A 21,972-nucleotide genomic window follows, 5' to 3' on the forward strand; every position below is an offset into this window, starting at 1 on the left:
AGAGCCGACGCTCTGAAGACAAATAAAGGTAGGAGACGAATAGCCTTTCTTAAGGCTATTCCTATGTGTGATCTACAAAAATGGGATTTTAATGATAGAATCCCTTTAAGGGCCCCTTCACACGTCATAAGCGTGCCGCTTATTTAGACCCGTACACACGAGTGCGTCAAAACACATCCCATTCACTTCAATGGGAGCGGCGCGCTTACACCGTGTGTAGGGGCCCTAGAATTGTTTTTCTAAACTGGACAACCCCTTTAAAGAGGTACTCAAGTAAATTTTTTTTTTTTTCTCTGAAAGATCATTCCCTTTAATAGTTGTCTCCTGTTTTCACCTTCTCCATTAAAATCACAGATCTTCATTACAATTCACATGATCCTAGTGTGACCTGTTTTTTCTAGCATGGATTCTTGTGCAAACAGACAGTCCCTCTCTGCCGATACTATTGAGAACTACCGTGTGCCATAAGTACTAAACTTGCCCTTGTTTTCCGCAGCTCTGCATGCCCAAAGGCTTGTCCTTCAGGACGCAGGCCGACAACAGGGACCCCCAGTTCCACTCGTTCATCATCACCAGAGAGGACGGCTCCAGGACCTACGGCTTTGTCCTCACGTTCTTCGAGGAGGTGACCAGCAAGCAGATATGCACGGCCATGCAGACTCTGTACCAGATGCACAACGCCGAGCAGTGTAATAGCGTCTACGCGTCATCCTCGTGCAGCATGGACTCCTTAGCGAGCAGCGTTGATGACGGCGACGCCACTTCTCTGGCCAAGCTCCAACGCTACAACTCCTACGACATCAACAGGGACACGCTCTACGTATCCAAATGTATATGTCTGATCACCCCCCTCCCATTTATGCAGTCCTGCAAGAAGTTCCTAACTCAGCTTTACAAAGCCGTTACCTCCCCCCAGCCCCCGCCATTACCTCTGGAAAGTTACATCCATAATATCCTCTATGAGGTGCCGCTGCCGCCACCGGGGAGGTCGCTGAAATTTTATGGCGTGTACGAGCCTATTGTTTGCCAGCGGCCGGGACCTAATGAACTGCCCCTCTCTGACTACCCCCTAAGGGAGACCTTCGAGTTGTTGGGCCTGGAGAACCTGGTGCAGCTCTTCACCTGTGTATTACTGGAGATGCAGATCCTGCTGTACTCGCAAGGTGAGCCGACGTTCCATCCCTGGCCTGGGGGGGCGCGTTTACCCCCGTATATGTGTGCCATAGCAGACTGGTTCTATAGTCATTTATAAGGAAGTTGTGGAGGGGTGGGCTTGTGCTTGTGCACAGTGGCCAATCTGAACAAGCAGAGCTGCAGTGTAAAGCATGGTGGACAGGTCATTGACCTGATCCTAAATATTTCTGTAACCTGATGAGCCAGTAGAAATGAGCAGCGCTGAATAGGATCCATATGTGTCTGCCTGTCTGTCATAGATCAGCTTTACATAATACACACCTCAGCTGCTGCGGAACCTCATAATACACATCTCAGCTACTGCAGAACATCATAATACACACCCCAGCTGCTGCGGAACCTCATAATACACACCCCAGCTGCTGCGGATCCTCATAATACACACCTCAGCTGCTGCAGAACCTCATAATACACACCCCAGCTGCTGCGGAACCTCATAATACACACCTCAGCTGCTGCGGAACCTCATAATACACACCTCAGCTGCTGCGGAACCTCATACTACACACCTCAGCTGCTGCGGAACCTCATAGCAGCTGAATTACAAGTAGGAATCTCAGTATTACAGCATTAGCCAGAATAACCTTTAGCTTTCTCCTCACATCACCGCACGGCTTATCTGACAGATAGGGGGCAGTGTGAGGTGTCGGGGGGGGGGGGGGGGTTGTCGGGTCTCGCTCGTCTCATCTCTTATTCATGCAGGATGGAATTAGCGAGCGCTAAGCAGCGGCACATTAGTAAATCTAGGCCACGCTGTTCCCTCGCTCAGCAGTCACAGCTTATCCTCTTCCCTCATACCCCCATACTGTGATCTATAGACCAGCGGCTGTACTGACACTACAAATCCCAGCTTGCCCTGACATCCCGTTCAGTAAGCCGAGGGCTTCCAAGTTTGTGACACTTAAAGGGGTTCTTCAGGGTTCGTCAATCGATGACCTTTCCCTAGGTAGGTCATCAGCTGAAGATTTGGGGTCCAGCCCCCCAGCTGATCAGCTGTTTGAAAAGGCCACGTCGTGCAGCTTCTTCGCTACGTAACAAGCACAGCGCTGTACAGTGGCCGTGGTGGGTATTGCATCCCAACCCATTTGCTTGATGGGTCTGAGCTTTGATTAGGTGATGTGACTACTGAACTTGGTGTCACATGACCTGAAGAGCGGACGCGGCATTTGGGAATACTACATTGAGTGTCGGCCCTCTGCCAGTCTTCAGTTGATCACCTCCCTTAAGGATGGGACATCAATAGATCAGCCTGGAAACCTTCTTTAAAGGGATCACTAGGATATGCCATCAGTTTATGGTCATGGGATCCAAATTGATCCTGAAATTGGGATGTGGGCAGTGCTGCAGTTCAGGGTATAACAGTGAGGGGGGGCTGTACTGGATCAACCCTGCACACCCTTCATTCTCGGGATCGAGGATGGTCCTAGAGGTCGGATATGCCATCCCTTTATACCCCTGTGCAAAGATTGTCTAGTATTGAAACAGACTAAGCTGCAATACCACATACAGCCTATATACAAGAGTGGCGCTGTTTGTAGAAGGCAGCCATGTTTTTCTCCTCTGTACAGCGCTGGCAGGTATCGGTGTTCATCATGATGGCGCCTCCTTTGTATCTCACACGGCTCTTTGACCTGGCACAGCACAGGCGGCTGCGTGAAATATGTCCTGTAGCGGCGACATGACAGGTCCTCCTCTATTCAAGATGTTTATCTGCGGCTAGCAGACATCTGGGAGGCTCGCTCCGCCGCGCCGTCATATTTCACCCACCTAATCACCATGGCACCGGCGTCCCGTGTTAGTGACAGCCCCGAGATTGAAAGGGAATAGGGTAGAAGGCTCGAAACGCAGGATCCTTCTGAGCAATGTGATGGCGGCCATGTTGGTTGACTTTCACCCAGCTTTTCCACAGGACTAGTTATTAACCCCTTTTTTCCTTTCAGACTACCAGCGGCTGATGACCGTAGCGGAGGGGATCACCTCGCTCCTATTCCCCTTCCAGTGGCAGCACGTGTACGTCCCGATCCTACCCGCCTCCCTGCTCCACTTCCTTGACGCCCCCGTGCCGTACTTGATGGGTCTGCAGTCAAAAGAAGGCACCGACCGGTCCAAACTGGAACTGCCGCAGGAGGTAGGTGACCACAACCAGCTTTCCCTGGCCCCTGCCAAGGTGAAAGGACAGGAAATGTGAGGGCAGGTTGGCTTTCAGGGTTGAAGGAAAGCTGGATGATCAGTTGTTTACTGTTGTCTTGAGGTGTCCTAATAAACTTGAGAAGGAAATGATTGACACAGCGAAGTTCTGCTGAGTAACGGTGGCGTAAGAGGTGACAACATCGTCTTGTGACAGGGCCGAGGCTGCCGGCGGGTTCTCCTGGTGACCTCTATCCTACATGTCGGCCTTAAGGCGTGAGTCAGACGATCACTTTCCTCCGTGGACATTGAACTTAGAATGGAAAGCTCTTATGTAACACATGGATATGCTTATTAGTGTCTTGGACTCTCTTAAAGGGGAAGATGCTCAATATCCTACACAAAAATTAAAGGGACGGTCTTCAATATGTGATCGGTGGTGTCCACCCTCTGTTTGAAGACGTTGCAGGGCTGCCAATTGCTGTGGCCTTTTCTTTGTGCCGATGAGGTCATGTTCATTGGTCACATAGTACAGTTCAAGTGAATGGGGTTGAGCTGCAATACCTAGCACAGCCACTGTATAAGGCATGGCGCTGTACTTGTTTTCAGTGAAGAGGCTGCAGGACTCGCCAACTCTTCAACTAGCTGATTGGTGGGGGTTCCAGTGGTCAGACCCAACCTCATTAATAAAGATGAGCAAGTATTTAGAATAGCACGCACCCATAGGAATGAATGGAAACGGCCGACACGCAGACTTTGCCGGAGGCCGGCCGCTTAACCCTCTGCGTGCCGGCTTCGTCCATTCATTCCTATGGGTGCGTGCTATTCGAAATAGTACTCGCTCATCTCTACTCATTAATATAGATGTCCTTAAAGGGACTCTCCATCAAAATATATATACTGTATTATGCATAGTGTAAGGTCTGTAGGGGGCGGAGCAAGACGCAGGGATTCCCTCCCGCCCCCGCGGGCCCTACGTTATGTATAGCACAGGGTTTAGCACCATCTTAATCTTTACTATGGATTGATCCGCACAAGGTGGAATATTCTTCTGTGGTATGTGGGCAGCGGTGAGTCACGGCGCCCCCGCCTGCGGCTGGTGGGATGTTGTAGGGATACAGTATGCAGATTAGGGAAAAGGAGTCATTTGTATTCTTGTGCGGATGCAAAAGAGAGTGATTCAGCCGAGCTGTACGGCTGCCATCTCCGCTCCCTGCCAGCGGCCGGCCTCGTTTCTCGCTGTGCACATCACAGGATGTGAGTCTTAAAGGGGCGGTGAAGCTGGTCATAGGCTGCAAAGGTGTTGGAGGATGGAGACTGATTCTTTAATATTGCTTGGGTGGCTGGTCATCTCAATGGCTGCCATGACTCCGGACAGAGAGGGGTGGCCAGTGCCCGTAGACGCTCCTCATTTGGCCAGTAGCCACGAAAGCTATTGACAGATCCTGCTATAGTGGCTTTATGGTCTGAGTCTGCTTATGCCCGAGATCACCAGCCATGAGCCGCTATTCTCTCTGGTGTCAGCCGTTATCACCAGCCGCTGACGATCGCACCCGATTCCCCCATCGCTCGGTACTGAAGGCGATGGCTCCTCCCCCCTGTCACTTGTAGAGTCTACAGACACAGCTGGGCACTAATGGGTTACACGAGCGCCGCACTGAGGGCTCCAGATGCCGACTCCATTAATAATTCAGCCAGCAGATGGGTGACTAATGACAATAGGAAGACGGCGTCACAGACGTCTGCATGGAAATGGAGCTCCGATTACCGCGCTGCCGAGCATGCGCAGGACGGGGGCGCCATATGCTCGCCAGACAGATGGACGGGGTATAATTCGGTTATAAAACACACCAGACGGGTTAAAGGGCATGTTTAATTGAATCCCACATGGAGAAGCTGAGATATGGGATGCTGTAGGTTGGGCCTTAGGACTGAGACGAATTTATCTGTGCCATAGACTTCGTTTGAAAGTCTCTGGGACCAATTAAAGGGGTTTTCCGCTAAAGTCTAAAAGGGGAATTCAGTATCAGGTCTTTTTCATGTAGCACCACCACAGGTGATATGGTGTATTACACCGACTTCATTGAAATCAATGGGCTGTCTTCTAATGAACCACGTGTGTTGGATTCTCTTAAAGGGTTTTCGAAAATTTTGAGAAGGGGCCAACACCCCAGCTGCTGAAGACACTATAGCATTTGGATAAGTGCTGCAGCCCTTCACACAAAATATACAGTATGTATTGTATACTGGTGGCGCTTGGTATTGCAGCTCAACCCCGTTCACTGCCTTACCATGAGTAGTATGATGTCATCACTGGGTTCATGTGACCTGTTTGCAGCTCAGTCACATTCGAGTGAATGGGTCTGAGCTGCAATACCAAGCTCAGCCACTATGCAATGTACGGCCCTTGCTTGGTGTTCAGTGATGAGGCCACAGGCCTTGCCCATTCAATCGCAGCATATCGGTAGAGGTCCCTGCAGCCGAACCTCCGCTGATGAGCTCGTCGTAGGTTATAGAAGTCCCAGAAAATCCCTTTAAGACAACTCCATTGCCAGACCCAGCAATCTTTGTCCCTTGTGCTGCATGCTGGGAGATGTAGTGTCACAATGTCCACTGTTCATCCCACAATTTCAGAAGGGGGCTCTCCGTCTGGCATTGACCATGTTTAGGCCCCTCCCACAATACTAATGGCCCCTCCCCTTCCCGTTCCAGGCTAACCTGTGTTTTGTGGATATCGATAATCACTTCATCGAGTTACCTGAAGAGTTCCCCCAATTCCCCAACAAGTTGGAGTTCATCCAGGAGATCTCTGAAGTCCTCCTGAACTATGGGATTCCTCCGGAGGGAAATCTACACTGCAGCGAGAGCGCCACCAAACTCAAGAGCCTAATGCTGGACGACCTGGTCAACGACAAGAAGAACGGGAACCTCTCCAGTCACAACATCAACATGTACGAGCTGCTGAAGGGTAATGAGACCATGGCCCGGCTGGAGGCGCTGACCAAAAGGACCGGCATCAAGATGGACAAGATCAGTATCAGCGTTCCTCTGACCGACACCGAGGACGTCCACAAGCTGCAGTGTGCCGAGAAGGAGCTGAAGGACTACAAGCTCAACGTGCAGATCCGAGAAGTGTTTGCCAACCGATTCACACAGATGTTTGCCGACTACGAGGCCTTCGTCATCCAGGCTGCTCACGATATGGACTCCTGGCTCACAAACCGGGAGCAGATGCAGAACTTTGACAAGGTGAGGAAAACACATTAATTATATAGTTTATTTAAAGGGAATATTTAAAGGGAATGTTCACCATTACTGGTCCTGTATTATACTCCAGAGCTGCACTCACTATGTACATACATTACTTATACTGTGAATGAGCGCAGCTCTGGAGTATAACTCAGGATCGGTACAGAATAAGTAATGTAATGTATGTACACAGTGACTGTACCAGCAGAATAGTGAGTGCAGCTCTGGAGTATAATACAGGATAAGTAATGTATGTACACAGTGACTGTACCAGCAGAATAGTGAGCGCAGCTCTGGGGTATAATACAGGATAAGTAATGTAATGTATGTACACAGTGACTGTACCAGCAGAATAGTGAGCGCAGCTCTGGAGTATAATACAGGATGAGTAATGTAATGTATGTACACAGTGACTGTACCAGCAGAATAGTGAGCGCAGCTCTGGAGTATAATACAGGATAAGTAATGTAATGTATGTACACAGTGACTGCACCAGCAGAATAGTGAGTGCAGCTCTGGAGTATAATACAGGATAAGTAATGTAATGTATGTACACAGTGACTGCACCAGCAGAATAGTGAGCGCAGCTCTGGAGTATAATACAGGATAAGTAATGTAATGTATGTACACAGTGACTGCACCAGCAGAATAGTGAGTGCAGCTCTGGAGTATAATACAGGAGAAGTAATGTAATGTATGTACACAGTGACTGCACCAGCAGAATAGTGAGCGCAGCTCTGGAGTATAATACAGGATAAGTAATGTAATGTATGTACACAGTGACTGTACCAGCAGAATAGTGAGCGCAGCTCTGGAGTATAATAGAGACTGTACTTCGGATCTGTACAGACCTATCCTGTGTTCTTCAGTAGTAATATACATCTTAGAGTTATAATGACCACTGTCTGTCTCTTTTAGGCCTCGTTCCTGTCAGATCAGCCGGAGCCGTACCTTCCGTTCCTCTCTCGATTTATCGAGACGCAGATGTTCGCCACGTTTATTGACAATAAAATAATGTCTCTGTGGGAAGAGAAGGAGCCATTACTTCGAGTGTTTGACTCTCGCATCGAGAAGATCCGTCTTTACAATGTGAGGGCTCCGGCCATTCGGACCTCCACCTACCAGTCTTGTACCACCTTGAAAGAAGCAGGTAGGCAGCCACATGTTTGTTCACCACAGTAGTTCGCTAGGGACAACATGGCTGAATATTTGGGGAATACAAATGGATCAAGCATTATTCTAGGTGATGTCTCCCAGCTTAACAGAGACTTTGCATAGCCGTATAGACTTAGATGCCAATGAAGTCCCCCATTCTCTCTTTTTTTTACTTCCATTTTTGTGTGTCAGTCTTAACTGCAACTCCAGAATTCTATTCATGAACCAGGAAGAACAGTGCTGTTGCCCTATATCGTTTAGATTAGTGTTGCCGCGAACTGCATATTGGGCAAGTCAATTTAAGTAGTCTGTCTCTTTAATGGAGGGTTCGCTGCCGTATTTCTTCCGCTCCAGTGGAAATTGGCGTAAGTGAGGGATTCGCGGCCCTTCATACACAGCAGATTGCTCAGTAAGCACTTTGGACAAGTTGACACATTGACTTGCAGCGAAGCATTAGCCAGCTTGGAATCCTCCATAGCTGCAGGGGCCACATATTATCACCCTCTATATTTGGGAGGAGACGCTCTTGTTTGTGTAATAACTTGTCTGTTGGTTGAGCTGTTCCGTGTTAGTCGCTTTGCTCGCGGCCACGCTCTTGCCCTTTAACGCTTACGCATAATGCTTACTTTTAGGTTGTTTGGTTCTACGGAGATTAGCCGCTGTTCACATTGAAGCCCCCAAACCGCACGCATTGTGCGCAGAAGGAAACCAGATGGATAGTAAATGTGCTTTTAATTATTTTTATATCCCCACAAATACTAAATTCACTTTTCTTTGGTTTGTCCCTGTTCACTTTGGTTTATAAGGTTTACACCCGCCTAACAGCAAGTTAAATGTGCATGATATAAAGCGAAGTGCCGCCTGCCTCGGAGGATTATATGAGAAAGTTGGTTGAAATTGTGCCGAAGAAAAAGTCCATTAACCATACATTAAAAATATGAAAACCGTTTTCTGATATGTTACTTCTAGGCTGAGATACGATCACATGAAGTTACAGGCCCAAAGCCTGAGGCTGCACTACTGAGAGATTCTGATGGCAGCATATTCTGTGACATTTATGCGTGGAGCAGTGTTGTGCTACGTCTATACAATGTTGCTAAAACATCAAATTTGGTTATTTAGATCCCCTGCTTGATGCTTCAGGTAAGAAAAGTTTGTCATCAGAATTCCTCAGTAGTGCAGCTGTAGGCTTTGGACCTGTAACTTTAAGAGGTCATATCTCGGCATAGAAGAAAGATATCAAGAAACCGGTTTCACATTTGTAATGTACATCAAAGGGTCTATGCTGATATGCCTGTTTTATATAGTTATGTAATATAATATTAAATTCAGGTTCTTTGATGCTTGTGATAACTTTGTGTAATCTGTGAATTTGTGTTTTCATTGTTATAGCCGGATCTATTGAGCAGCGTCTGACAAAAATCGATCATACGGCCATACACCCTCACCTTCTGGACATGAAGATCGGACAAGGGAAGTACGAGCAAGGCTTCTTCCCCAAACTGCAGTCAGACGTTCTGTTGAATGGACCGATCAACAACAAGTAAGAGCCTGTCCTATATGACATGGAGGATTTCACAGCCTAGAATTCCTGCAATGCTTTCATTTCCGGATCATCCGGAGTCCTGTTGTGTAATAGAAAAATATATTATTGATGTCGAAGAGAAGAAGAGGCCTCTAGATTATAACTACTATAATACTGCCCCTATGTACAAGAATATAACTACTATAATACTGCCCCTATGTACAAGAATATAACTACTATAATACTACTCCTATGTACAAGAATATAACTACTATAATACTACTCCTATGTACAAGAATATAACTACTATAATACTACCTCCTATGTACAAGAATATAACTACTATAATACTGCTCCTATGTACAAGAATATAACTACTATAATACTGCCCCCTATGTACAAGAATATAACTACTATAATACTGCTTCTATGTACAAGAATATAACTACTATAATACTAATCCTATGTACAAGAATATAACTACTATAATACTTCTCCTATGTACAACAATATTACTACTATAATACTGCTCCTATGTACAAGAATATAACTACTATAATACTAATCCTATGTACAAGAATATAACTACTGTAATACTACTCCTATGTACAAGAATATAACTACTGTAATACTGCTCCTATGTACAAGAATATAACTACTATAATACTACTCCTATGTACAAGAATATAACTACTATAATACTACTCCTATGTACAAGAATATAACTACTATACTACTAATCCTATGTACAAGAATATAACTACTATAATACTGCTCCTATGTACAAGAATATAACTACTATAATACTGCTCCTATGTACAAGAATATAACTACTATAATACTGCCCCTATGTACAAGAATATAACTACTGTAATACTACTCCTATATAAAAGAATATAACTACTATAATACTGCTCCTATGTACAAGAATATAACTACTATAATACTACTCCTATGTACAAGAATATAACTACTGTAATACTACTCCTATATAAAAGAATATAACTACTATAATACTGCCCCTATGTACAAGAATATAACTACTGTAATACTACTCCTATATAAAAGAATATAACTACTATAATACTGCTCCTATGTACAAGAATATAACTACTATAATACTACTCCTATGTACAAGAATATAACTACTGTAATACTACTCCTATATAAAAGAATATAACTACTATAATACTACTCCTATGTACAAGAATATAACTACTATAATACTACTCCTATGTACAAGAATATAACTACTATAATACTGCTCCTATATACAAGAATATAACTACTATAATACTGCCCCTATGTACAAGAATATAACTACTATAATACTACTCCTATGTACAAGAATATAACTACTATCATACTACTCCTATGTACAAGAATATAACTAATATAATACTGCTCCTATGTATAAAAATATAACTACTATAATGACTGTCAGGCGCTGACATTGCGACATTTCTCAAGTTAATAAGCTGCAGACTCATTCATTTTTTAATTCATTCTATAAACTATGTGCCCCTCACATCTGTAGGATATTACCGCACCGGCGCTATGTGCATGTGTTGCGGTGTATAGCAGTATTTCCCTGTGCGGTGCTGATACTACCTGGCACTTTTCCATGCCAGCTGCTGTCTGATCACTATATGGCGGTATATTATGTAGATGAGCCCGGCCTCCCGTTATCCTCTGTCTTGTATTTACAGTCGCTGGGTTAGCCGGAACGCCACGGCACAGCGGAGGAAGGATCGCCAGCGGCAGCACTCGGAGCACCTCGGATTAGACAACGACCTGAGGGAGGTATGTCGTCGCAGTGTGTCGCCAGCTCTGGATGCGGCAGCAGATGGCCGATTGCTCCGCGCTCATTTATTTTCTGGGATAATCATTTTGCCCTCCCACCTCGTCACTAATTAGTTTTGGACGTCCTAAATTAACCCCTTACTTTCCACCGCCAGAGTCTTAAAACTTTAAGCCCTTCATTGTTTCTGATCCTGGGAAAGCTGGATGACAGTTTGAATTGCCTTGGCATGTTGATTGCCACCCAGCTTTCCTAGAATCAGATAGAACTATGAAACATTTTAGTTTTTTCTGTGTTTTTGAGCACAACGTGTTCAGCTCTGCTATGTGTGTGCAGGTAGCTCGGGCACTACCAGGCTGAAAATTCCCTTCTTACATAGCATGTGTATGGCGCAATTTCCTAATATTCCTCTATTGTATGGCTGCCCCCTGCTGGCTGACCCTGACATTACACCCTTGTCTGCCATACCATAGGCTGTTACAAATGGCTGACTGGTTCACAGGCCAATGGTAAGAAAGTTTATCCACCCCCAGATTTCATGCTTTGCAATATCATTGCACGGTTTAGCAGCACCCCCTCTTTTTCACAGGTTGGTTCTGGCATTGCAGCTTCACTCAGTTGACATAAATGGGGCAGTTCCCAGTGTGACCTATGGCTAACAGGGGCCGGTTTGAACTTTCCCTAGCTTTCTTGTTCTTTAATCAGATTGCAATAGCTAAATAGCGCCCCCTCTGATCCACTGGCTGTTTCTGGTATTGTAGTTTAAATCGATGTATATGAGGCGGAGCTGCAATACCAGATTGGACCTATGGATAAGAGGGGCAGTGTTTGCAGGCTGAGCAATGGTAAGAATGTTTAATCCTGCTCTGTTATCAGATTGCTGTAGTTAAACAGCGCCCCTCTTATCCACAGGCTGTATTTGGTATTGCAACTCAGATCAATTGAAGTTAATGGGCTGAGCTTCAATATCAGAGTTGACCTGTGGATAAGAGGGGCAGTGTCTGCAGACCATTAGAGTTTACGTTACACTCCTTTTTGTTATTAACCCTTTCCCAGCCCCCGGCCCATATCAATGTGACAGGCGCGGCCTCGTCCCCTGAGACATTGGTGCCATCTGCCCCTGCGTCTGGGATAGAGCATGAGGAGATCCCTCTATTGTCTATGAGGCTGAGGTCACTCCGCTGCAGTCTTGGGCTCGGGCCACAATCTGGCGCCAGCTCCTGCATACGGATGGCGGTGCAATGATTAATACCGCCATCTCTGTACGCGGCTCCGACTGCTCCCCCACATCATTTCTCCTCACACGCTGCGTATTATATAATTTAGGCATCTTCACTAATGGATCCATCGCTGAGCTGCGTACTGTTTACGAGTCTCTTAAAGGCACGGTTCAGGATCTACACCTATGGGGATGCTTCAATGATATCTCGGTAATATAATGTATATACTCCTGGGAGCCTGACCAAGGGCCTGTAACATTTGGGCGAGTGCTGTGACCTCTTCACAGAATACCAGACACGGCACCACACGTTTGTATAGTGGCTGTATTTGGTATTGCAGCTCAGAATAGGTCATGTGACACATACGTGACATCACATGAATGGTTGTCAGGACTGTGGCACTGAGCCCATTACGTCCATCGGTCACATGACCATGCTGCAGCTCAGTCTCATTCGAGTCACAGATTCGCCCTAGATCCCCGCCGCGGTCACTTAAGGCTACGCGCTGGGCATGAATGGCGTCCATTGTCTGTCTGCTGGGTGGGCATGCCTCATACTTGGAATTGTTCTCCTTACACATCCCCCGGATTCCTCCATTACCAGATAATCCGTCCCCCCAGCTGGTGACATTTCTCTCCTCTGACCTCCATACTTTTACCTTCCATCTCCTTCCTCCGCCATCCTGTGAACATAAAACGACAGGGGTCAGCCATATTGTGAGACTACAAGTCCCAGCATGCATACTCGGCTGTTCTTGAATGGAGAATGCTGAGCGTTGTAGTTCCACAGTAGCTGGAGTGACACTGGCTGCCGACCCCTCTGATAAGGCATGAGACATTAAAGAGCAGCTCCTAGACCACCACAGCAAAGCGGGACGCCATTACAGCTTCTACCGTGACACCCAGCTTTCCTAGAATCATGAGTTGCCATTCAGACATCTTGTTAACCCAGCTTTCCTGGGCTACTGAAACAGATAGACGAGCCTCATTTTTGCAGCACTAGATTCTGTCGCATCCCCAGGACTCTTCATGTTGGCTAGTTCCTAGGCTGTAAGGACTAGTGTATACAGTTACCCAGCTTTCCCAGGCTCCTGAATGTCATAGGCTGATTTGCATTGGAAAGCTTTGCACGAGTAGTAACGGTGGCCTTATGGTTTGTGACCCAGCTTTCCTAGGCTCCTGAATGTCACATCTACCTACACACTCAGCGGCCGTAGTGACGCGTGTAAGTGAACGGAGCTTTGTATTTGTAGAAATGGAGGCCATATTGCTAACCACCCAGCTTTCCTAGGCTCCTGAATCTCACGTGTGTCATGTTGATTCTTAAACTAGTCAGATTTACAGTTCACAATTCTAGAAATCCTTCAGGACTATCCCTGTGTGAGCTGTAATAGTGTCCACAATGGCTGCCACCCAGCTTTCCCAGTAGCAGAAAAAAAATAGAATGTTGTTTTCTGTTGTCTCCTGGAGCTGCTCTGTATGCTGATTCTTCCATGACGTCGTGTTGTCTTGTGTTGCCGCCATATTGTTTTTCTGTTGCCATCTTGTATTTACTTTTGTCTTCTCTCTTCATGTGCATGCTCGCCCGCTCGCCCGTCTCCTCTTTTTACTTTGCTTTCTGCCCCTCTGGGGTTCTCCTCATAAGCCGTCAGAGGAGAACTTACTCCGCCAGAACTCTATGGCCTTCTGGGAGTGGGATCAGGGGTTCCCCGCTCCAGTGCGGCCTCCCAAAAAATCCTTCTCCGAGTGCTGCCTGGTACGTCGCCTGTCTGTGTGCTCTGTCACCCCCTCCCCCGGGCTGTCTCATAGAGGCGCTCACTAACGCTTTGTAGTGTCGGCTGCTTTGAACCCGCCACGCTTCGTCCTGTGAATGTATTTGCCCCCCTCCCTCCTCACGCTTTGATGCACTTGTTGATCACAGCTGAGCGTTTGCTGCCTTTGTATTAGATGCACTGTCTTTATTTTAGGTTTTTTTGTATGTTTTTCTTCACGTGCACAAAGCCTTCCATATTGGCAATGGGTTGTCCATCCGTGAAAACATCTTCATGCTACATGTACACCAGAACACGCTAGAAATCCAGACGTGTATAGAAACAAACAAATTGTAGTTAAAGCCAAAGAAAGGCCATGAAACGTCTGCAAATCATTGGCGGTTCCTGCTAAATTTTGCATCTGCTGACAGTCTGATGTCTGGAATGGTCGTAAGCTGAAGGGAACCCATAGATATTAGATGGAAGTGGGCCATACCACAATGTTTTTGGTTGGTTTGGACCATTATCTGATGTGTATGGGGGTGTGCCAACAGCCAGATATGGGGGCAGATGGGATTTAGCATGTCCAGTCCTTTGTTTTCTCAGAGGTGTCGGACAGCTTCTTATTCCCCCTCCTTTATTGAAAACTTGTACGGTTGCCCCTACTTGGATCTGCAGATAAATATCTCATGTCTGTGGCCGACAGTCTTATCACCCTTCATCCTTTTCCCCCTCATGATGTTATCCTGCAATGAAGACAAAAACTCCATGAGGTAGAGGCAATTTTTTTCTCTTAATGGGGTTTAAAAAAAAAAAAAAAAAAGAAAACCTCCCCAAATCCAAATCTGGTCACCAGCGCCATCTCCAGGAATCTTTTATCCATTACTGAAACCTAATATTCTTACATTTCACCCCCAGACCCCTTTTAGACCATGGCGCCTTCCTCAGGCCGAGAATTGTCAGCTATGATTATATAGGGGAGGTCGTTGCGCTAAACCTTGCTTTATTTTGTACCATCCCTTTAAGGAGGCGATGAATAAAGCAGCTCGTTCCTTTATTCTCGCTCACTTTTATTATGGAACAATAGCCCGGCCTTCTGCTCTATTGTTCTTTAATGAAAGGCCGCCAAAAATCCCGCTGTCTGTTCCTTAGTCACCCCCCGCCCTTACAGATCAAGGATGGATGACTGCAGGGCCAACATGTGTTACTGCAGTAATATAGGCTGTAATATCCTGCACCACCACTAGTAGGCAGACCGTGAGCAGGTAGCGGGAGCAATAGAGACAATGAAGGGGCCGCAGGCACGTAGTAAACAAGTAGAAATGTTCACATAATGTCTGTTTACTGATCCGTGTTGTCTTGTAATGGTTGCAGAAATACATGCAGGAAGCCCGGAGCCTGGGGAAGACCGTGCGGCAGCCCAAGTTGTCAGATCTTTCCCCCGCGGTCATTGCGCAAACTAATTCAAAGTTTGTTGAAGGATTACTGAAGGAATGCCGAATGAAGGTGAGAGCCGCGATTCATGTCACCGCCATTGTGCACTTTGTACTCGAGGCTTGTATGACTATGGGAACGTCAGATGTAGGTAGAGAGCGATTAAAGGGGATGTTATGTCAGGGGCTTATAGATAAAGGGAAATGTGTAGATAGAGGGAATAAGTAATATAGATGGAGGGGGAGCGAGCGCTGTAGGTGGAGGGAAGAGAGCGCTATAGATGGGGGAGAGAGAGCGAGCGCTATAGATGGGGGAGAGAGCGAGTGCTATATGGGGAGAGAGAGCGAGCGCTGTAGATGGGTGAGAGAGGGAGCGAGCGCTATAGATGGGAGAGAGAGGGAGCGAGCGCTATAGATAGGAGAGGGAGCGAGCGCTATAGATGGGAGAGAGAGAGCGAGCACTATAGATGGGAGATGGAGCGAGCGCTATACACGGGGGAGAGAGGAAGTGAGCGCTATAGATGGAGTAGAGAGGGGAAATGAGCGCTATAGATGGAGTAGAGAGGGGAAGCGAGCACTATAGATGGGGGAGAGAGGGAGCGAGCGCTGTAGATGGGTGAGAGAAAGGGAGCGAGCGCTGTAGATGGGTGAGAGAGAGGGAGCGAGCGCTGTAGTTGGGTGAGAGAGAGAGCGCTCACTTCCTCTAGATGGGAGAGAGGGGGGAGCGAGCGCTGTAGATGGGAGAGAGATGGGGAGCGAGCGCTGTAGTTGGCGGAGAGGAAGCGAGCGCTATAGATGGAGGAGAGAGAGAGAGGGAGCGAGCGCTGTAGATGGGAGAGAGAGAAGAAGTGAGCGCTATAGATGGGGGAGAGAGAGGGAGCGAGCGCTATAGATGGGGGAGAAAGGGAGCGAGCACTATAGATGGGGGAGAGGGAGCGAGCGCTATAGATGGAGGAGAGAGAGGGAGCGAGCGCTATAGATGGAGGAGAGAGAGAGGGAGAGAGCGCTATAGATGGAGGAGAGAGAGGGAGCGAGCGGTGTAGATGGGTGAGAGACAGGGAGCGAGCGCTGTAGTTGGGTGAGAGAGAGAGCGCTCACTTCCTCTAGATGGGAGAGAGGGGGAGAGCGAGCGCTGTAGATGGGAGAGAGAGGGGGAGCGAGCACTGTAGATGGGAGAGAGATGGGGAGCGAGCGCTGTAGTTGGGGGAGAGAGGAAGCGAGCGCTATAGATGGAGGAGAGAGGGAGCGAGCGCTGTAGGTGGGAGAGAGAGAAGAAATGAGCGCTATAGATGGGGGAGAGAGAGGGAGCGAGCGCTATAGATGGGGGAGAAAGGGAGCGAGCACTATAGATGGGGGAGAGAGAGGAAGCGAGCGCTATAGATGGAGGAGAGGGAGCGAGAGCTATAGATGGAGGAGAGGGAGCGAGAGCTATAGATGGAGGAGAGAGAGGGAGTGAGCGATAGATGGGGGAGAGAGAGGGAGCGAGCGCTGTAATTGGGGAGAAGACGAGAGCCGCAATTCATGTCACCGCCATTATCTGCTTTGTACTCCAGTCCTAGACAGACTTCTAGCGCCCTATAGATTCAGCAGTCCATATACTTTCTTTATAGGGCACAGACCTCTCCCATTACTCACAGTGCTGTGCGCGCCTGGTGCCATCTTATCCCATCATTCTCTGCCATACAGCCATGTTCTCTGCTCACTCAGGAAGGCATTTGTTTTCTAAGATTAGTAGGATATTCCCTGTAACACCACAACATGTCAGCGCCACGGCCCTATAACTAATGTGGGGGCATCTAATGAAGGGGGAGCCTGTCATGTATCGCCGGCCTAATGAATGGCGCTGCCAACCAAACTCCTGTCCGCTATGGCCGAGGCAAGAAAGTCATTGCTGGCACAGGAGATTTAGTCTAGTGGCACTGAAGGGGTTAAGCAGGGGGTCATGTAGCTTGCAGTTCTCTGGGTATAAGTGATGCCGATCTTCTCTCCTGTCTGAATAGACCAAGCGCATGCTGGTGGAGAAGATGGGGCACGAGGCCGTGGAGCTGGGGCACGCCGATGCCAATATCACAGGACTGGAGGAGAACACTCTGATCGCCAGCCTGTGCGATCTACTGGAGAGGATCTGGAGTCACGGCCTACAGGTCAAACAGGTAAACTACAGCCATGTGCACCCCTAGACTGACGCATGGGGCGAGTGCTGTGGCACAGGTGAGGATTAAAGTATAGGGGGTGGGATCTGATCTCTGTGCGCACTACATTGCTTGTGCCAGTGGCAGGGCTTGGTATTGCAGCTCAGTCTCATTAATTTGAGTGGGCCTGAGCTGCAATCGGGCCATGTGACCAATGAAGGGGACCTCCCCCAAGTGCTGCTGCCACTTAGAGCAGTCTATTGCCCCCTGTCGGCCATCATTTAACCCTCTCATGACATGCTATGTAACGGACATTTTGGACAGTCCCTTAAAGGCGTTGTACTTTCTTGTGAAATTGCTGCAGATTTGGTTTTTATACATTTTTTTCCTGTTCATTTCAGGGGAAATCTGCTTTATGGTCTCATCTTCTCCAGTACCAGGAACGGGAGGAGAGACACGAGCACAATCTGGAGTCGCCAAGTAAGTCTCCTCGAGGAACTAGAATCTGCATTGGGGAGTCCAATATCGATGACACCCTATGATGTGGTCGCTTCCCAGGATCCTATATGGTAGCCATGACGGTACACACAGGAGTAGTCACTCAGGTTGTCCAGGACTCTGATCTTGAACCCCACTACTTCCTCTTAGGCCAGTGACATCACATCCACTGGTTGCATAACCATACTGTAGCTCAGTCCCATGCAAACGCTGCAATTCCAAGCGCAGCCTCTATACACTGTACAGTAAGTAGTGAAGAGGCCGCCACAATCCATTTCATAGACCTGGACAACCCCTTAAACCCCCCCCCCCTCCCTAATGTCTTAGTTATGGTGGGTCAAAAAGAGGATGGGATTCATTTTATACTTCTGATTTTGCAGTTGCCCTGGGTCCTGAGCGGAGGAAATCTGACACTGGTGTCCCCATGCCATCTCTGCGGGTGTCACTAATTCAGGACATGAGGTACGTGGGGGGACATATGTATGCTATGTGCTGTATCCTCGTGTTGTTCCAAAATTCTGATCTGAGCACCTTGTGTCTGATACACACGAACAAATCTCCTGCATAGACATAAATGATGTTTTTCTGTCTGCCTGCAGTCACCACTAGAGGGAGCCTAAGTACTTGCGGTATTCTGTAGACAGTAGGCATTATGCTCCTGAGCGCCTCCTAGTGGTGAATGCAGGTATATAGAAGTCCATCTCCCAATAATAAATGTATGTCATAATAGTCTGTGCATGTGGACATATAACCTTTTAAAGGGGCCATCCAGGACTATAATATGGATTGCTGCTTACCAAGCCCAGCGCCTTACATTGTATAGTGGCTGTGCTTGGTACTGCAGCTCATCCCCATTCAGTTGGTTAGGCCTGAACCACAGCATAGCCATGTGACCAATAGAGGTGATGTCACTGGACTGAGAAGAGGAAGTGGTGTTCACTATCCTAGTCCTGGACAATCCTTTTAAGTCACTGAGCATTACATTAAGGTGTGGGTGGCCCTTTAAATTGTACCTTTAACAATACTAGTTTTTAAGCTTAAGTCCTTTGACTCTGCTGACTTCACATTCGGGATACAATTCTAGATGTCACCACTAGGGGGAGCTCACCGAATACAAACATGTTACTGAGTTTAATGGGAGCTGTATGGTTCAGTCTTCAGTCTCCCTCTAGTGGTGAACAGAGTATCAGTCACAGAGTTGACTAAAACTGCAATTCCGCCTCTGCTGTCTGTCCATCCTTCTGTGTTTCCGCTTGTACTTTGCGTTTTCTACTCAATGTTCACATCACAAGCTGAGGAAGCGGAGACTAAATAATTTATCCTGGTGCTCGTTCACACATCAATTATTTATAGCGCTGCTATTGAGCATCGATCACAAAGCTGACAAGTCGGGTTCACTGGGATTTCTCTTGTTTTGATGAGCAGCAGCATGTTTTCTTAAAGGAACATAGACAAGATTACAGAAAGGAACGTCCATGTGTTCTAGATGTCTATGGTCATGTAGATCAGATAATATTATATCTATCATTTCTGATACAAAGCTCCAAATCCTCTGCTCATCAAACAGCCACAGTCATATGATAGAATCCTGTCTACCTACAGGCACCACTAGGGGGAGCTCACTGGATACATGTTTACTCTGCTCCCATAGAATTCATCTGCACGTGAGAATACAATAACCAGCAGTGCTGCCCCTAGTGGTGGCTCCAGGAGGCGCCAGAGTGTCCATTGCAAATGTTTGATATAATACGTCATCTCACCTGATTTTGTTCTTCATTTTTAGACATATCCAGAACCTGAGTGTCATAAAGACTGATGTGGGCCGAGCCCGGGGCTGGATCCGACTTTCCCTGGAGAAGAAACTGTTATCCCAACACCTCAAGCAACTTCTAACCAACCAGATGCTCACCAAGTGAGTGCGAATGCTCTGAATGTGCCAAGTGGGCTGTGTGTGAACTGTGGTCTAGAGTGTCGCCCCCATAGTTGTGCAAAATAATCCGCTCTTGTGCTGTTCATTTGCAAAATAGGAAGCTTTGTGAGAGGGCGGGTGCCATCTGGGATGGTTGATGTGCTGCCTGTCTGGGCTGAGATCATAGGGTTATAGGTGTGCTGCCTGTCCGGACTGAGGTCAGAGGGTTATAGGTGTGCTGCCTGTCCGGACTGAGGTCAGAGGGTTATAAGTGTGCTACCTGTCCGGGCTAAAGTCATAAGGTTCTAGGTGTGTTACCTGTCCGGGCTAAAGTCATAAGGTTCTAGGTGTGCTGCCTGTCTGGGCTAAAGTCATAAGGTTATAGGTGTACTGCCTGTCTGGTCTGAGGGCATAGGGTTCTAGGTGTGCTGTCTGCATGGGCGGATGTCAAAGGGTTCTAAGTGTGCTGCCTCACTAGACTTTTGTGTCTACATTGTAGATGCTTGTATGGTTCTAGGTGTGGTTATATTCAAGAAATCTAGAACCATAGAACCGTCTATAATCTAGATGCCATCTGGCACACCTAGGAGTAGTCATCTGACTGGTATCTAGATTATAGACAGTGGTATGGTTCTAGACGGCAGATGCTTGAATAGTTCTAGGTGTGCTGACTACGCTTTCCCTTGCAGGAAGTTATACAAGCGTTACGCCTTCCTGCGTTGCGAGGAGGAGAAGGAGCAGTTCCTCTACCATCTCCTGTCCCTGAATGCTGTTGACTACTTCTGCTTCACCAGTGTCTTCACCACCATCAGTGAGTTACATTGTGTTTACCCATCCAGAATCACATCTCATATTATGTTATGTCTGAGTGGGCGGAGCATGACACCAGGATCTTATTGGGGACCTTTCCCATGCTCCGCCCCAGAAGGTCCTGCACCAGATATAGCTTAGTGTGAGTTTTGCTAGAGTGTCCCTTTTAACTTTAAGATTTCACTGAGCCCCTCCGGATCCTGCTGTCCTGCCATAACCCTCCCCCCCCCCCTCCAGTTTCCATAACCTCATTACTGACAACTGATGAAAGAATTTCTTGTATAATCCCCCTACGCTAGACCTGAATAATCCGCCAGGACCCTGACCCACTTTTTATGCACAGAGAGATGTCGGAACGCTTCATGTGACATAATGAATCTTTTCTGTCCCCAGTGATTCCATACAGAGCCCTGATTATCCCCATCAAGAAGCTCAGCAACGCCATCACCACATCCAACCCCTGGGTGTGCGTCTCCGGAGAGCTGGGGGACACCGGGGTCATGCAGATCCCCAAGAACCTGCTGGAGATGACATTTGAGGTTTGTTGATATTGAAAAGATCATGTTCATCAGTCACATGGTTTAATCGCAGCTCAGTCCCATTCAAGCGAATGAGCTGAGCTGCAGTACCAGGCACAGCCACTATACTCGGTAAGAACTGAAGAGGCTGGAGTCCTAGGTGTCGAAACCCTCCCAGTGTTTGCCTTTCCTAAGGATAGGTTATCAATTATTTAGCCTGGAAATCCCCTTTAAGGCTATATAAAAGTTGTTTTTCTGCAATGTAGGGCCTCAGCCTTAAGGGCTCCATTGCAACATCTGGTTGCTATTCTCATCTTTGTTCTGTAATTTGCATTTCCCTTCTTGATTATTGGTCATCAATATCAGATCGACCTTTGGCACCTTCGTGATCAGCAGTTCTTATGCATAGAAAATGGAGCAGGAAGCAGACAGCACCATTCTATGTGTAGTGGCCAGACCAGGTACTGCAGATCAGCTTCCATTGACTGGAATCAGAGTTAGGGTGGAGTGTTTCCGTTCAGCCACTATACAGAGAACGGAGCTGTCTGCTTCCTGCTCCATTTTCTGTTCTTGAGAACAGCCGATCATGGGGGTGCCAAGTGTTGCACCATTACTGGCCTGAACAACCCCTTACAAAGCATGTAGATTGCG

General features: G+C 47.3%; 1 protein-coding gene across 6 annotated transcripts in view; it reads left to right on the plus strand.

Annotated features, from left to right (window-relative positions):
* DENND5B (DENN domain containing 5B) overlaps positions 1-21,972 on the plus strand; it is a 67,925-nt gene that overhangs the window by 40,322 nt on the left and 5,631 nt on the right. For 3 of the 6 annotated variants that reach the window (XM_075275196.1, XM_075275197.1, XM_075275198.1), the window contains 14 exons: positions 497-1,163; positions 3,135-3,322; positions 6,034-6,570; positions 7,489-7,720; positions 9,118-9,268; positions 10,960-11,053; positions 13,916-14,026; positions 15,396-15,527; positions 17,455-17,607; positions 17,988-18,066; positions 18,465-18,546; positions 19,868-19,996; positions 20,683-20,804; positions 21,197-21,342. In XM_075275196.1, coding sequence (XP_075131297.1) covers positions 497-1,163; positions 3,135-3,322; positions 6,034-6,570; positions 7,489-7,720; positions 9,118-9,268; positions 10,960-11,053; positions 13,916-14,026; positions 15,396-15,527; positions 17,455-17,607; positions 17,988-18,066; positions 18,465-18,546; positions 19,868-19,996; positions 20,683-20,804; positions 21,197-21,342 — 2,823 coding nt within the window. The remainder of the gene's footprint in view (positions 1-496; positions 1,164-3,134; positions 3,323-6,033; positions 6,571-7,488; positions 7,721-9,117; positions 9,269-10,959; positions 11,054-13,915; positions 14,027-15,395; positions 15,528-17,454; positions 17,608-17,987; positions 18,067-18,464; positions 18,547-19,867; positions 19,997-20,682; positions 20,805-21,196; positions 21,343-21,972) is intronic. The other 3 variants (XM_075275199.1, XM_075275200.1, XM_075275201.1) reach the window with 1 other exon arrangement.

This window comes from Leptodactylus fuscus, chromosome 5 (assembly GCF_031893055.1).
Source record: "Leptodactylus fuscus isolate aLepFus1 chromosome 5, aLepFus1.hap2, whole genome shotgun sequence".
NCBI classification, from domain to species: domain Eukaryota; kingdom Metazoa; phylum Chordata; class Amphibia; order Anura; family Leptodactylidae; genus Leptodactylus; species Leptodactylus fuscus.